Source organism: Sprattus sprattus (assembly GCF_963457725.1).
Source record: "Sprattus sprattus genome assembly, chromosome: 8".
NCBI classification, from domain to species: Eukaryota; Metazoa; Chordata; class Actinopteri; order Clupeiformes; family Clupeidae; genus Sprattus; species Sprattus sprattus.
The window spans coordinates 26,290,264-26,307,889 of record NC_137927.1 but is presented as its reverse complement, the minus strand read 5'-3'; the positions used below and the strand labels follow the sequence as shown (position 1 = coordinate 26,307,889).

The following is a 17,626-nucleotide window of genomic DNA, read 5'->3' as shown; positions in this document are numbered from 1 at the left end:
TTAGGTCACACCTGCTGAAAAGCATTTACTGTGATGTCTGATTTACACAAACTGTCAAAACAGGCACTGCAAGAACATTTCCGAGAGCCGCTTTAAGGATGCTGATAAGGGTAACGACAAGGAAACCATAACAGGCTGTGCACGTCTACTGGTGGGGGATAATAAGTTATGACAGAACTCTGTCAGATATGTGGCAGACCGTCAAGGGGCTCGGGGGGGGGCTACAAAGTAGCCGGGGCTGAAAACAGGAAAACAAAGAAGCGGCCGTCCAAAGCGCTTCAGTTCCAGCCAATCTCCTAATTAAATTTCAGACTGGGGTGCCCGCTCAACGGTCTTGACTTCAGACAAAGAGAGCGGAAGTGTCCGTGCCATCTGCAATGATCAAGATGAATAAGCAGGGGATTATATGTTCTGCATTACATGATTTATCCCCATAATCTCTCCCATTTCACACAGACACACACTGCCACAAATTGCTTCCCCTTTTGAAAAGCGGCTGTTAGAAGGCTCTTCAGGCTTGCTTGGGTCCTGCTCGTTCCCTGTGCTCACGGCTCCCTCTAGTGGAAGGCTGTGGTCATCCCAACAACACCCCCTGTTTATGGTGCTATCAGACATCAGATAGTCATTTCGAAACGGGTAACAATATACCCCAGAACTAATCATAGCAATATCAAGCATTAAGAGTGCGGTGAGAAAAGAAGCTTGCAAACAATAGCGACCGGAGATGGGATCATAGATCACACGAGTGAGAAGTATTATAATCCATGCAGGCACAAATGGACTGAGGACATGCGAGGACAACTGCCCAGTGAAAGGTCAGTCTGTTCCTTGTTGTTAACATTCCCAGTGTCTGGCGCGTTCCGGAGAGAAAAGCCGGAGGGCGGGCGCTCTTACCGGTCATGGAGTTCTCCGAGGTGCTGAGCTGCTCCCGGAGCTTGTCCACGTCGTCGGGGTGGACCTGCTCGTACAGCGTGCTCCCCAGCCACTCCGCCTGGGGGTGGTTCAGAACGGGCGTGACCGAGTCCGACACGTAGATCACACGGCCCGTCTCCGCCGCCACCACAAACAGGAAGCCATCCGCAGCCTCCAGGATCAGGTGCTTCAGCTCCTGCAGACAACATTACACAAAACAAGACTCAGCACCCTGTAGACAACATAACACAAAACAAGGCTCAGCACCCTGTAGACAACATTACACAAAACAAGACTCAGCACCCTGTAGACAACATTACACAAAACAAGACTCAGCACCCTGTAGACAACATTACACAAAGCAAGACTCAGCACCCTGTAGACAACATTACACAAAACAAGACTCAGCACCCTGTAGACAACATAACACAAAACAAGACTCAGCACCCTGTAGACAACATTACACAAAACAAGACTCAGCACCCTGTAGACAACATTACACAAAACAAGACTCAGCACCCTGTAGACAACATTACACAAAGCAAGACTCAGCACCCTGTAGACAACATTACACAAAACAAGACTCAGCACCCTGTAGACAACATAACACAAAACAAGACTCAGCACCCTGTAGACAACATTACACAAAACAAGACTCAGCACCCTGTAGACAACATTACACAAAACAAGACTCAGCACCCTGTAGACAACATTACACAAAACAAGACTCAGCACCCTGTAGACAACATTACACAAAACAAGACTCAGCACCCTGCAGACAACATTACACAAAACAAGACTCAGCACCGACCTCTATGACCAAATTACATCATAGAGATAGTTTCATGTATCCTCATAATAATTTAGTGCTAGATTTATACAGCAATTATGATTAAATATAATTACTATCCTGGGGATGATAAATACTCTTTTCTGATTGGCTGGCAGGTGACAGGACACATATGAAGTAGATCTGGTAATCATTAATCTATGTTCTGGAAACTTCTAATGTTAACTTTAACAACCTCAGTTAATAACACGAAAGTGAAACTTCTAATGTTAACTATAACAACCTTAGTTAATAACAGTAGATTGAAACTTCTAATGTTAACTTTAACAACCTTAGTTAATAACACGAGATTGAAACTTCTAATGTTAACTATAACAGTCTCAGTTAATAACAGTAGATTGAAACGCTGTCCATCTCCAGAGGCTATTACAGTGAGAGTCTAGTCAGACAAGCTAATGAATGAACAAAATAAACATATTCTCTAATTTCGCCAAGTGGTGTTAACACCATGAGTACCGCAGTTAAATAAAATGCTATCTGGAGAAATGGCTAACTGGCAAGTTAGCTAGCAAGCTAAAGCTTAGCAACAATGTAACCATGTCACCAAGCAAACTATCCAGTGTTATCCTTGTTGTGACAAAGAAAGTTGTAGTACAAACTAAACAGTTTGCCTTCTTTTCAAACTGAACCGAATTATTTCCTTTGTGGTCTCTATATGTGTGGCAACCCTGAATAAGCTGGATAACGGCCTTCGAGGTGTTCCGTCAGAATACATTGGGCTTGACGGAGGAAACTTCACTCCACATCGTTGTTTTCACATAACACCGTAGAACACCTCGTTGGTCGTCATCCCTTAAATATCTATTGTAATTCATTACAGTAACTACTACGACATTTATACACTGCATACTACTATACATTATATATGGGTGGAGGAATTAGTGCTTCAATATAAAACAATGTGTGCACCCATGCAGCATCTGCTCAGTGTGAAATGTACTTAAGCCATCTCCACTCTACCTGCTCAGTGTGAAATGTACTAAAGCCATCTCCACTCTACCTGCTCAGTGTGAAATGTACCCAAGTCATCTCCACTCTACCTGCTCAGTGTGAAATGTACCCAATCATCTCCACTCTACCTGCTCAGTGTTAGTCATCTCTACTCTACCTGCTCAGTGTGAAATGAACCCAAGCCATCTCCACTCTACCTGCTCAGTGTGAAATGTACTTAAGCCATCTCCACTCTACCTGCTCAGTGTGAAATGTACTTAAGCCATCTCCACTCTACCTGCTCAGTGTGAAATGTACTTAAGTCATCTCCACTCTACCTGCTCAGTGTGAAATGTACCCAATCATCTCCACTCTACCTGCTCAGTGTGAAATGTACTTAAGCCATCTCCACTCTACCTGCTCAGTGTTAGTCATCTCCACTCTACCTGCTCAGTGTGAAATGAACCCAAGCCATCTCGACTCTGCCTGCTCAGTGTGAAATGAACCCAAGCCATCTCGACTACCTGCTCAGTGTGAAATGAACCCAAGCCATCTCGACTCTACCTGCTCAGTGTGAAATGTACCCAAGCCATCTCCACTCTACCTGCTCAGTGTTAGTCATCTCTACTCTACCTGCTCAGTGTGAAATGAACCCAAGCCATCTCGACTCTACCTGCTCAGTGTGAAATGAACCCAAGCCATCTCGACTCTACCTGCTCAGTGTGAAATGAACCCAAGCCATCTCGACTCTACCTGCTCAGTGTGAAATGTACCCAAGCAATCTCTACCTGCTCAGTGAGGAAGGAGGGCTTGTAGGCTCCATCGGTGGAGGTGTTCCCCGTCCCCCTCATGGACTTCATGTGGGACACGGCCATGCGCAGGATGGTCAGCTTGTCTGGCTTGCGCGCCAGGGCGCTGCAGGTGGGCACCATGTCCGACAGCTCTGTGATGTACTGGGTCATCTTGTTGCGTCGCCGGCGTTCGATCTCGCTGTGGTTTTCCCTGTAAGGAGGAACAGGACAGGTGGAACGGATCACCACCTTATTGTTAGGTGTACAGAAAGGTAGGCTGGTGTATACTCACAGGGCCAGCTAGACCTATCCACATCTGGAATCTTTATATTTTTTTAATTCACTGAAGTATTTTTTTAGGCATAAAAGCTGATGGCAAAATCAGCTAAATATTAACATTTTCTGAGTAGAGGGGGTATTGTCTTGCATCCCTGGTATTGTGTGTAATTCTCTGAGGATATAAAGACAAAAAATAAGTACATTCAATACATTTGTCAATATGCATTGGATTGCAGCACACAAACAGAACAGACTGTTAAAGGTCGGGATAGCTTTTGCACTTGGAGCAAGATGCAAACTCAATGGAGGACTCAGGAGGTTAAAGATGTTTGAAAAGATGGGTTTTTATTTTTAATACGGCCCATAAGGTGGTAAAAACAATGACAGTACTAAATAACTATAAATTAAACTTTTCCAAAGAGGACAAATAAATGGGCATCATAGCCACACATAAATAAGCAATTAACAGCCGACTCAATTCATAAAAAACACGCACAACCTGCTCAGAAGATGAGAAATGGAATAGCCCCTCAATCTCAAACAGCCCTTTTACTCAATTCTTTACACAAAGAGGATTGGAAATCCTGAAAGTCACCCTGACCATAGTGCTACAATTTTTAGCATAAACACAGTCAACGACAGAAGAGAGACAGAAAAGTCCTTTTCATGCCTAGAACACTACCTCCTCACCTTTGAGCAGTTCAAAGCACCCTATCATTTCTATGCTTCAGTGGGAGGTAATGACTTCCTTTTTTTTGGTATTCTCCAAGCTATTGGAGTGAATACTCAGTGTGAGGACGTGTGTGAGAGATATGGCCTGACTGCTGAAGCGTGCCAGAATCCTGCCAGCTCACACACAGGGCTCTGACAGTATCCTAAGGCACTTCAGCTCTACCAATCCTCTGCAGCCATCACAAAACAGCCATACCTGGCATATCTCTCCTTATCAGCAGGAATCTCATCATCATCATACCTGAGAACAAGAGAGGAGAGAGCGTGTTAGACCCATTAAGTACCCGACCTGAAGCCATTTCAGCTTCATTTGTACATCCCTGCAATCTGTATAGAACACAGTATTTATGAGGCTGACAGCTAGCTGGTAAAAAAAAAGCCCTTAGTGGTTGTGAAGTAATGAACACAAAATGCATTTGAGTTTTCCTTACTTGTCACAAGCAAATTACTCAACTAAAGATGAATGACAAAACGTGAGATATTAGCATGCTATGGGGGAAATGTCTGTTTGCTTGCCTACAACAATTAGTTGATACTTAAAGCAAAGTAACAGTCTGGATTTCTTTCAGTGAGTAGGCTTATGTGTGTGCAAGCCAGCCTGCCCTTTGCAAACTGGCACTAGTGTTTGGCAGGAGGGGATCCACAGGTTACCATGGAGACCTCAGAGGGCAGGCGAAAAAAAGACTTTTGGGCGGGAGAATATAGTACACCATGGTCTATAATTGTTGCAAGAACATGTCCAGATCAATATATATATCTGTATTAGGAATGCACAAAATTGGATTTTTGCAGATATCTGATATGCCAATATTTTCTAACTAATTTTGGCCCATTGCAGATGCAGGTTTATACACATCTTTTTTATTTCACTGAAGAGAACACCAAGTCTCTCCAGTACTAGAATCCACCTACTCTTATTGTGATGGTCTATTTGTTGTAGAAACAGCCATAAAACAGTACATAAATTCTACCCTTAATGTAGCCTTAAACTACTGCAGTTATTCCCTCATGAAAAATAAGGAAAGCATTTAAACTTGGAATAGATGTCAAATATACCAAATAAAAATGCAATTCTCATTATACTTAAACAAGTTAGCATGATGCTTCCCTGAAACTTTATAGGGCAGATATATGTCGGCAGAAATTTTCATCTGCCGATGCCGATAATTAACTTCTTAAGGTTTTATTCGGCGGATACCAATCTCATGCCAGCACTATCATGCATCCCTAATCTGTATTTATGAGGAAGGTTTCACCCTGGAGGGGGAGGGAAAAAAGTAAGGTGTGCTTCTTCATTCCTTCAACAGAGGGCACTGTCTTCACTTCACTTCAGTGCCTCAAAGTAAACAGAAACCGACTTTGCTGGCAGGGGATTAAAAGGAATACAGGTCCTTTAAAGAGAACATGAATTAAAAAGGGAAACATCATGCTAAAGAGAAGACAAAACATGATGAATGATTGAGATGGCCCAGCATCAGGACAGACGTCATGTTCAGGGACAGAATGCAGCAAAACAATTCTGAAATGAAGTTACAAAATATAAAGACACACGTTGAGATGGCACAATGGATGTAATCAGTAGATATATCCATAACACATACAGACTCTGGAAAGTTTCTATATGTCTTGCATGGATGGGTAGAAAAGAACTAATTCCTTACAAACGTATACATTTCAGAGCTAACATATATGCAGCAAGCAGTCAACTTGAGGAAGCGATACACATGTATGACGGCCCTTTCCTCACCTTGAAAATTTGCTGGGTCCTTCTCCGTCCTCATCGTCGAAGTCCATTCTGTAGTGCAATGATCAGAAAAGCAAAAAAACGTTTACCACCATATTCCACACCACACTCTTCAGACACATACAGCATTTTCAAATTATGATCACATCACCTTCTAGATTATTATTATTCAAATAATACAAATAAAGAGCGGGGCTACTTGTTTGTAATATCTTCTGCAAGTGGAGATATTAAATCAATATGTAGCAATGCTCTAAGAGGTCATAAATATAAACAGCAATCGATATTGAGCACAGACTCGGACCACTTTGTTTACAGTGAATATTTCCTGAAAAGACAACAAACAGATGTATCCCTGTGCAGCAAGAATAGCTTGCAGTGAAAAGCAAAAGTGTCTGTGTGTCTGAGTCCCTTGTGTTGGGCTATCAGTGTCATTCTCGGTGAGGGCTTACCATACTGTGGATTTGGCCAGAAAGCCAATTTCCAACAATCCGGTAACCACCAGCAGGGATGGGAAACAAAATCCAACCGGTAAAGGTGCCAATTGCCTTTCCACTTAAAAGCCTTTTGGGGAGGGGGGGGATGCATGGTTTAACCAAACTACGCCGACGGGTAAAAAAAGAATGTGCATGCTTTTTACCAAAGATCCAATTTGCATAATAAAAACACTGACTGGCTTTTCCTTTTCTTCAATTGCACTGTACGGCGACTCATTTTAATTCAGAATACTTTTTGTAATGTTTGTGAATTACGCCTTCTGTAGACCTTGCATTGGAAACTACACATGCTCAGTGTCTCATTGTTAATCTTTTAGAGTTGCTCCATGTTTGCACATTCCCTTTTCATTCTAAATATAGCAGAAATGTTCTCAACAGGGTTTGCATCAGTTGCTCCCCAACAGAAGATTATTGGCTTAACTGGACAACTACACTAAAAGGATCTCAAAATGGCCTTTCTCCACCCAGGATCAAACCATCCCTGCTTCTACAATGCTTCTTCTTGCGACACATTTATTTCTAAGATTGAGACTCAATGCCAGAGGACTGGATTGAACTTTCTGTCATCTTCACAAGCGAAGCTCGCGGTCCAACAGATCCCTTCTGTCCCACGAGCAGAGCCTTTTTTGCTGGAAGTGTAAGTTTAGTTCTATTAACTGTGGCAAGTGATACTAGCATCTCTTTTTTCTGATTACTCCTTCAGAGGTATTGAATTCAATTTCCTGCTTGAAACAGACCTGTTCTAATTGCCAATTTCTAATTGCCACCTCACATTAAGACTTCCTTTCTGAGGAACTAGTTCAGCCCGTTCGACTTCACATAATCAATAACCCGCTTTCATTGATCACCACTTAGGAGACTTTGATTATTGATGATTAAGACCCAATTACAAGCACAACAAACATTGTTCGACAGTGCAGCTAAAAGCCAGACACAAACACCAAACAAGTGTCTACTTTCCAGGTGTGGAGTGCTTTCACTGGCAAAAATGATTTCCTTTCCAGGAGATCACGGCTGACCAAGCCACGGCTCCTCCCTCTCCAGCACTATGGTCTGCGGCTGTCATTATTCATAAAAAAATGTATTTCATAGTCTGCGGGCAGTCGAAGGGTATGGGGAAAGAGGTGTAGTTTAGCCAGCTGGCTGATAATGGCTTCTGCAATGATGAGCTCCTCAGAGAAAGGTCTGGGTGTGAGAGAGAGCTGAGCATGGTAACAATCCTTTCCGTTTGATGGGTTATGACTTCAGAGGCTTGGAGCTCATCCATAAAAGAACAGGGTGTCTGAACACCAGCCTCACTAAAAGGCCTGATCACGATCCTTCTAAACAGGCAGCAGCAGCGTTTGTTTTTACTCCTGTTTTTTCATTACCGATGGCAAAATAGAAAAACGAAGTTAGTCAAAAAGAGTGTGCGGTTTCTACTCAATGCTGCTACGAGTGTGCATGTGTACATCATGGTCTCTGATCACGGAAATCATTCTTAGACAGAGAATTACATTCGCTAATTTGTGCAACATACTGAATAAGAATAAGTTGAAATACCACGTCTGTTTAGAAAGTCAAAAAAGACTCAAACAAGGCTGGAATTTAATCTGTCAATTCAGCTGCCAAATTCTGTCAAACCTTGGAGTTGGCAGCAAATCTACCTTATTAAATTCTGACCAAAGTCTACAAGTCTCTCATTCCAACATGCACTCCACATTCAAATTCAGAATTTAAAACATAATCAAACTAACCTCGCCGTGTATCCTAGAGCTTTTACTGACACAACATACACCCTTCTTAGGTCTACGCCTTGTGTAACTCCAACTTGTACACGCAATTTAAACTTTAACTTTTCCTTCCCCCACATCCAAATTCCTGTGACCACAGACTCTCAACCTTCAACAAATGTATCACAGGCTTTGTGCCATATAAGTAACATTTAGACTTGGAAGTAACTTCTGGAAACTCATCACTTATCTCTCCAGAGATTCTCCACTGATTCAATTGTTTCCATTTAACTATCATTAAGTCACACATATTGATCTCAACCCTAAAAAATAAAACACAGCCCCATGTCAAAACAACCTGACAGCACAAGCCTAAACAAAGGCAAAGTCGCCATCTAGTAGTGTGTGCCTATGGTCTAAATACACAAGGAGTAAAGTAGAACCAGAAACACAACATCAGTGTTCCCACCCAGTGCTCGAGGCTCGATCACTGGGCAGCCTCTCCACGCCTGCTGCCTTGGACCAGGCACACTCTCCCAGCCAAGAGCGTCCGTCAAACAGGCCCAATCAGAGCGCTTGTTGAACCAGGTGCTGAAATGTTTGCTTTAGGTCTCGGGAGAGCAGTCGGGGCCCACAGTCAGTTCGGTGAAGGTTGTGGTGGGAGACTGGGTTGAATGAGTAAGATGGTGTGCATGTGTGTGTTTGTGTGTGTGTGTATGTGTGTGTGTGTGTGTGTTTGGGTGCTTTTGGAGAGTGTGTGTGTGTGTGTGTGTGTGTGTGTGTGTGTGTGTGTGTGTGTGTTTGGGTGCTTTTAGAGAGTGTGTGTGTGTGTGTGTTTGGGTGCTTTTGGAGAGTGTGTGTATGTGTGTGTGTGTCTGTGTGTGTGTTTGGGTGCTTTTTGGAGAGTGTGTGTGTGTGTGTGTGCGTAGGGAGGACAAAGACAGAAAAACTATGTACTCACCCGCCAGATCTCCTCTTGCCTCCTCTGCCTGGCATGGATCCGGCCATCCTGACCTGGCCCGCGCCCACCACTGCACCAGGCATGGCCACCGGCCCTGGGAGATCTGTGCCCATTTCTGCAGGCCACAAACAACAACAACGACAAAAACAAAAACAAAAAAAACACCGTCACATCCACTAGCATCCACTAGTTCATCTCACGCCAGCCTTGCCCCCACATACACCCTCACAATACATCCGCCTGCAATGGATAGGCTAAACAAACCCAAGCAGACGTCCCAAGGGAACCAGCCCCCGTGTTAATATTTGATCATGTTACTGTGTGCGTTCCACCTTGGCTCAGCTTGGGATGATCACTCCCTACGAAGAGTTCTCATCTATGTATTTATGAAGCTCGGGGCCGCGCACTGCCCTATAGGCCTCGGCTCCGGCGAATGTGGGTTACAGTGAACGAGAGCGCAGAGGAAGTTAATGTGAGGGATGACTTACAGAGGCGGACTGATCCGTAGCTGAGCGGACTGATTAAAGCCTTTTGAGGTCAAACTCATTAATCAGTGCTTTGGGGGCTGTTGTTTTTTTTAGGGGGGGGGGGGCAAGTCAGACAGGGTTTCTCCTTTTCAATCACATCTCTGACAAGTCCAAGGTTGCTTCTTTTATTCTTTCAGCAGTCTTCCCAGCACTTCCAAGCCAGTCTAATAACCCCAGGCAATTTACCATTCTAGTAAATTCTATCAAGTCCTGGAAAAGCTGTTCAGCCACCTGAGACTACCACCACCCCAAAGGTACGCTGCTTTAATGTCAGCCCGTTTGCAAACACTGGAAGCAAATCTATGTCATTCTGTATGCAGTATGATAAACGCCAATCCTCAGGGAACATGCTGCAGGAACACTTTGCCCAATTAGAGACCACAAAAAAGATTTCCCAGAATACCTCCATGACCAGCACACTGGCTAGCGCTTAGCCTCTTGCTAATAGCATTTCCTGCACTCTGCTTACTTATGTGAACATGGGGTGAGAGGAGGAAAATAATGAGCTTAAGTGTGCTACATGCTGCAATTTTCAATAGGACAACTACCATTTATTACACACATCATGAGGTTTCTATGATCTTAACATTATCATAATTTACTTCAACAAATACTAGCCTTCGTGCAGTCTCGGCATTTCCTCTCCATACTGAATACCTAATGAGGACCGAAAAGCAATTTATTTCATATGCAAACGAGGGAGGCCGATTTCAACAAACTGATTAACAACTGGGACTCCAGTCATACGAGAGACGTGTATGAAACAATATTCAAAGGCTGTCTCCTTGTAAAGCACTCCAGCATGCAAATACAGAAATCCAATAGCGCTGTGCGTTCTATCAGAGAATTTTGAAATTGACCATAAATGGAACTGCGGAAGATAGGCTAATGAATAGAGATGCTGAGCCCATGCTAATCTCCCCTGGGGGTGGGAACATGCCTTGTCCGCCATTGCAACCTCAAACCTAACACAGGGAACATACAAACAGAAGCTTGTACATCTCAATATTTGTTGGTCACAAAGCAGTCTCTGACAGCCTGTCTTCCTCCATACACTTTCCTTCACAGCGTCTCAAGCTACTGTAGTGTGGCTCTGTTCGTGTGTGTGTGTGTGTGTGTGTGTGTGTGTGTGTGTGTGTGTGTGTGTGTGTGTGTGTGTGTGTGTGTGTGTGTGTGTGTGTGTAATGCGATGGGTGAAGGCCTTAACTGAAACCGGTCCTAAAGCCTCTGCAGCTGCCTCCACTCTCCCTGCCTACATACCTTGGTTGCCTCTGAATAATGCCATGAGTCACGATTAACAGAGCCGCCTTTTGTGGATCCAGACCACACACTAAGTCCACGCAGAGGGGAGGAATATGAAACAAAAAGCTATCTGCTTCATATTGTGATTCTAAAATTAAACTAAGACTGTATTATAGCTACCAGCAGGCATTTCTACTGGATGATTTAAACCTCGCAGTGAACGCTAAATGTCTGCTTATATGAAAATGACACACCATGTCAACCTTTTCTCCCCAGTTTTCAACAAAGCAGTGGCACTACTGATAAAGCCGTCTGGTTGGGTAAAACAGTAACTGAAACAGGTCATGCTGAACAACCAATATTCACTCTTGGTTTGAATGAGAGACCTGGCCTTATCATTTCTTTTTGTGATGTGATTTGAAAATTCACTGTTCTTGCCGGTGTGTGTGTGTGTGCGAGAGAGGCAAGACTCCAGATGGCCCACAGATTGCCTGTGTCCTCTGCCTAGCGAGAGAGCCTACTTAAACAAAGTGCCCTTCAGTGTGACTTCTGACAGCTGAAGCTCCCTCAGACGATGGCCCTTGCATTCTAAAACCACGCCTGGCAATTTTGTATGCAGACCAGGTGCTAATAACGCTCAGATATTCTTTATTTATTTATTTTAAAATGCTTCATTAACATTTGTAATGAGGCGACAGGGACATATCACCCCAGAGATGCATGACAGTGTACTGTACCATTGGTTTAGACTTGACAGAGGACAGAAATATGGAGCGCATAAGCACCTATCCACACCAACTAAGGGTTCCAGGGATAAACTTGTCATTTGTCCTGTGTAATTCAGAGTTCCCTGTCAGCTACTGATTCCACTTAATGTACTGTGTTGCCCCATGATGGGATATAGGGATAAGCACATCGCATGACCTCTAAAGTGTTTAAAACGATCAAAACAGATCATCCTGAATATGGCCGAATACAGGGTAACATAGCCTGCGGTTGTACTAGGACCATTTAGTGCACAATGTTATTGAGAAAGTAAGCTCTGAATTCGCGCGTTTTAAAATAACCCGACCCCTACGAAAGACAGGCAAGCGACATTAACTACATCTGTAATAAATGTGAAATAACTCACTTAATAACTAAATAACTAAGGCGTAATGAGACGATTATATGGTTGCGGACCAGCCTTTTCCAAAGCCTGCACCAAGTACATTGATTCTAAATAAAGCCTACTGGAGATTTTCTCTCTAGCTTTAAGATGGATGGAATCAACAGGCAGGAGGAAGTAGCCTACCTAATCTATTACGTGTAAAACATGATTTTGAACATGTCAATGTGTCAGAGAAAAGCAGGATCCTTAATAATCTTGAAGTTTATATCCCCGGAGAGTAACGGGAGCAGTGTTTTAGGGATAGCTAGCTAACGTTACAATGTATCAATGAAATCAAAGCACGTAGCAACCAGGAATGTTTCCGGTATCTAATTTGCATTTCAGAAGGAAAATCGTAACAAATGCATGTCGCCTGTTGTTGTAAATCTGTCGTTTCATTTATGATGTCGTATAGAAATGAATAACCGTAGAAATCTGGGTGAATTTTGATCCGAAACCCCTCTGTTGTGTGCAAGGCTAGCTACGTGGGGGAAGGGGATGCTGTGACTGACGTCGATATAAGCGCTGAAGCTTGTTTCTTTTGTTAACGCGAAAATAACATTGCATGCCAAAGCGTGACAGATTCTTGTCTAATTATCTTTGCCATGTGCATAACCAGATGAAAAATATCTGACTTACCCGATGGATTTACCGCGGCGGGTGTTGCCATATTGCCTCGATGGAAAACAAAATGCAGAAATGAAAATGACGCACAATTCAGGACGCCCTGGGAAAGACAATCCACTCAAGTGTTTGGCACGCAAGCTCGATTCAGCTGCCTAGGACATTCGCATGCATTAAGGCTGAACGATACATGAAAACAGTCGACAGAAAACTTGTATTTTATATTCGTTAACGTGGGAGTATGTTACAATTTCGAGCTTACAGACTAAAAAATGCAAGATGTCTGAAGGCTAACACCGCGAGACTTCACTTGAATTAATTAATACTGTATCCCAGCTTTAAGTCAAATTAGACTCAAAGAGGAAGCAAGTCAACCATGTATTTGAGGTAGAATGTGTTTCGCTATCCAGAAAATACCATTTTTTTTTACACTGCTATATGAACGCGCCTTAGTTCATACTGACATAACTGCTGAGAACACAGAAACTTTGTTGATCGAGTTTAATTCGTCAATTAAAAAAAATATAGGCCTACATTTTTTTTTTTAAATAAAGTTGTCACTGAATATCATATGCAATAGAAAATAAAGGGTTCAATTTCACAATGGTAAATGAAAGACTGTCCATGTCAGTTAAATTTAACTTAAAATCTCTAAAGGGATTCTTCATTAATCAGTGCCCACGTGGCAATCAAAAATAGTCTATGAATAGATCTTCAAATAGGTCACATCAATTTGATTCCTCATGTTCCTACTCCATAACTGACAGACAGTATCATCCCTTTAATAGGCTTTTCTTTTTTACACAAAAGGGAACTTATTAGAAGTTGTTACATAACAGATGGCTTGAGTATACAGTCATATTTTGTTTAATTGTGTTGACTTGAAATAATATAAATAATGTAGTAAAGGAACGTTGACACGTTGGACAACATTACAGGCACAAGACTGTCTTTGTGGAGTGTAAATTATGATGTAATTATCATTGGCTCTTTAACAGGCCCTGTTTTGGGGAGATGAGCCTGTGAAAGAGCCAATGGTAATTACATCACATCAGCGCCTGTTCCATTAGATTATACACACACCATTAGTTTACAACAGACTGCTGACAAGACTAACGTGTAGAGTAGAAATGCAGTTAATAAAAGTGATAACAACCAAATGTACTTTATGTTCTGTGGACTGATAATCCCTCAATTAAAGGATACCTTAAATAACTCCTGATGTTTCTTGGTAGGTCATTGTGGGTTTCTTGGTTGAAAATGAGTAAATCCTATTTAGAAGATGAGCAGGTTTTAGAAAAAGGAGTTGGGTTAGTGAGTTAGAATTGGGTTAAGGCATTATTCTTATTCTTATTTTTTCATACAAGGACACAAGTAAAAGTAAGTAAGTAAAGTTTATTTTTAGAGCACATTTAAACACAGCTCGCACTGACCAACGTGCTGTACATAGTGCATTAGATATAGAAAGAATAATGCACACACTAAATAACTAAATAAGGCATTCCTCTTTGCAACAAAATATTACTGAAAGTGTGTGAAGAAATGTCATTTTCCTGACATTTTGTAATGTCAGTATGTGTGGTTTTGCTTAGAGCAGAGTCAACCACTAAATGTGCTGAGCTCACAGTTTTCTGCAGGAAGATACTTCCTTGTAACCGAATCCTTTCACTGTATTTATTGTAATGAAATGTATATATATATTTGGTGGTTTCTAAAAGTGTGTTTGTGCTCTGTGTTCTTACATCTTATTCATCACTGTTAAGCAAATATGTGTAATGTATTCTCATGTCCCAATTCCTGGCAAGATTCTACCATTTTGTATTAACTCTTCTTGCTTTCCCAGTAGGATACATGGTGCAGGGCAGGTGCAAGAAATAGTTAACACATGAGCCTACCATTTGGGTACTGTTGCCATGATGATCATCAGACGATGAAACAGTGCTTGTGCTGACATGGGGATTGCTAGCCTCAGAATGTACAGATGACCGTACTTGAAAAAACAAAATTAAAACTCTTTTCCACCTCCCTTGTGTTCTCCAGGAGCCGTTCCTTTCCATTTTTCATCACACAATATGTTTTTGTATGTGTTTGTTACAGTAACACATAGTAAGACATAGGCAAGGCAAGGCAAGGCAAGACAATTTTATTTATGCACATGTGCAACTCAATGTGCTTTACTTTAACGATAGCAGGAAAGACATTACAGAATTATAATGATAAAAAATAAGTAGTAGGACAACCTAAACTAACTTCTCAGAGCTGATAGAGGGTGGCACTCCAATGTGGGCGGGGCATACATTGTAAAGTGTCCAATGGCAGTCACATATTTTGATGAGAATGCGCCCTTAACCAATTGAGTCACTGGAATAGGTGCAAGAGTTTACAGAGCAAACAAGAGCAAACAGTTTACTCACTGTTACTCACTATCAGATGCCATGCAATCCTGTCCCTGCCTTAAAGCCCTGAATTTGTTTATTTTGCGGTGAAACACAGAGAGCTTCCCTAAGGTCATGAGTATAATTGTATGTTTAGGCCCCATTAAAGACTGGGTCTGGTTGCGCCTGCATCTCTTGGACCCCCTAAAGCGTCGGGCCTGCAGAACAGGGCCCACTCTGCAGTCAAACAGGCCCAGCTTGACATGCAACAGAAGCATCTGACATAACACAATCTGAACTCTTCAACATTTATCTGCTAATCCAGGCTGCCCCCTTCTGTTGGCCATGGCATGCATTTCCCAGTATTGCTTCTCTCCTGTAGACTGTGCAGAAAACAGACTCTAAATCAGAGGGGCTGTGTGTAGCATCAATTATATCGATTCCCTAAGAACAAGTAAGGATCCCTGGGTTGTATTATATTTGTGCACTAATGTGTAACAAGCAGTCTTAGTTGCCCTGTTTGAAAGACAGCTTGTGGCACTTGGGACATCTCTTGTGTCCAGCAGAATAAGATATAATACGCTACATAGGAGTAAATGGGTCAGCAGTTATACATAAAAGGCACCATGGAATAGGAGCTCAAAGCAAGCTCTTTGGCCCATTATATCATTTTCGAGTGGACACAACTGTTGGGAGGGCAACAGCTGACGAATGCTTCACCAGCTACAGTAATTTTGTAAAGTAACTAAACAACAACTTCAGAAGACATAACTTGGTAAGATCGGACATGAACTGCTAGATGCAACAGTTAGGACTTTGTCTGGTGATATATGCAGGAGGTTTGTGTGGCAATACATGCATGTGTGTTTAAGGGTGTATATGTCTGCTCCCAAGTTTGTCTGTAAGCAGGACTACTGCACGTAAGTCCAAACAGCCGTCTTGTTCTTCAGCGTCAATAAACAGACAGTTGGGCGCGTTTGCCCTTGGCCTGAAGTATTTTTCTGTAGGACATGCGGCACAGTTCCGTGTCAGGATGAACAACCTCTTCGACATAAACATCCAGAATGCGGGAGGGTGAGCATACACACCAGAACGAAGCTGCCAGTTGGCTCACATTAACATCAACACCCCCCCCCCCCCCCCCCCCCCACTCCCTCCTTCTCCCAGAGCTGACACTTTTCTCTCTTTGACGACTAATTGGTCTAACCCTTTTGTGTTGAACAATACGGCAGCAGCCTGAGAGATGTTGTGGTGGTGTCTGTGTGAAGTTTGGGAGCTCCGGCTTCTGCACTGTTGCATTGTTTCATAACGAGGAACTGCAGGGGACAGCATCGGGGAGGGAAGCGTGCTTAATGTTGCAAGTAGCAGACAGTTCAATTGTGCCAAAGCAGAGTGAGTGTATATTCAGGCGTACAAACGCTCTTCTGGCAAACACCAGAAACACAGGAATGTGTCCATTCTCTTGACTAGACACATGCTTGCATACATACACAAAAAAGAAAACTGGAATGCAGAATCACTCATACAAACATGCATAAAGACAAACAACATGCATAAAGACAAGAGCTTTCTTTCTCTCTCTCGCTCTCTCTCTCTCTCTCTCTCTCTCTCTCTCTCTCTCTCTCTCTCTCCGCTCTCTCTCTCTCACAAACACACACACACACCCACACACACACACACACACACACAAACACACACACACACACACCCACATACACACACACACACACACACACACAGACTTAGGCAGGAGGTGGACAGGCAGCAGTCTGTAGAGGGAGTGCGCTGGTAGTGATTGAGTGTGTGTGTGAGTGGTGCTGCACCTGGCTGCACGAGTCTCTCTCTCTCTCTCTCTCTCTCTCTTTCCCCCACTCTCTCCAGTAGTCGAGTGTGTTTTGTGCATGTGGAGTCTGAGGAGACAGTCTGTTGCTGCCCTGGGCTCCACTCTCCACACGCAGGGCGGTGCAGTAAGTCTGAGAGGCAGAGCAGAGCAGAGCAGTGCAGAGGATACTCTCGCCGATCTTCAGCAGACCCAGCCCCAGCTCCAGCCCCAGCTCCAGCCCCAGCTCCAGCTCCAGCTCCAGCCCCAGCCCCAGCTCCAGCTCCAGCCCCAGCTCCAGCTCCAGCTCCAGCTCCAGCTCCAGCACCAGCTCCAGCCCCAGCTCCAGCTCCAGCCCCAGCTCCAGCCCCAGCTCCAGCTCCAGCTCCAGCTCCAGCTCCAGCTCCAGCCCCAGCTCCAGCCCCAGCCCCAGCTCCAGCCCCAGCTCCAGCTCCAGCAGCGGTGCCGGGAACACACCAGC

The 17,626-nt window shown here is 43.4% G+C and overlaps 1 protein-coding gene across 1 annotated transcript in view; it reads right to left on the bottom strand.

The window, feature by feature from the left end:
- Positions 1 to 13,052, bottom strand: part of arnt2 (aryl-hydrocarbon receptor nuclear translocator 2) — a 39,902-nt gene extending 26,850 nt beyond the window's left edge. The window contains exons 1-5 of the mRNA XM_080843051.1: positions 12,967 to 13,052; positions 9,409 to 9,523; positions 6,242 to 6,289; positions 3,481 to 3,694; positions 895 to 1,108 (exon numbers count right to left, since the gene is read on the bottom strand). Of these exons, the coding sequence (XP_080699177.1) occupies positions 895 to 1,108; positions 3,481 to 3,694; positions 6,242 to 6,289; positions 9,409 to 9,523; positions 12,967 to 12,997 (622 nt within the window). The 5' untranslated portion in view covers positions 12,998 to 13,052. The remainder of the gene's footprint in view (positions 1 to 894; positions 1,109 to 3,480; positions 3,695 to 6,241; positions 6,290 to 9,408; positions 9,524 to 12,966) is intronic.
- Between the last annotated feature and the right edge of the window lie 4,574 nt (positions 13,053 to 17,626).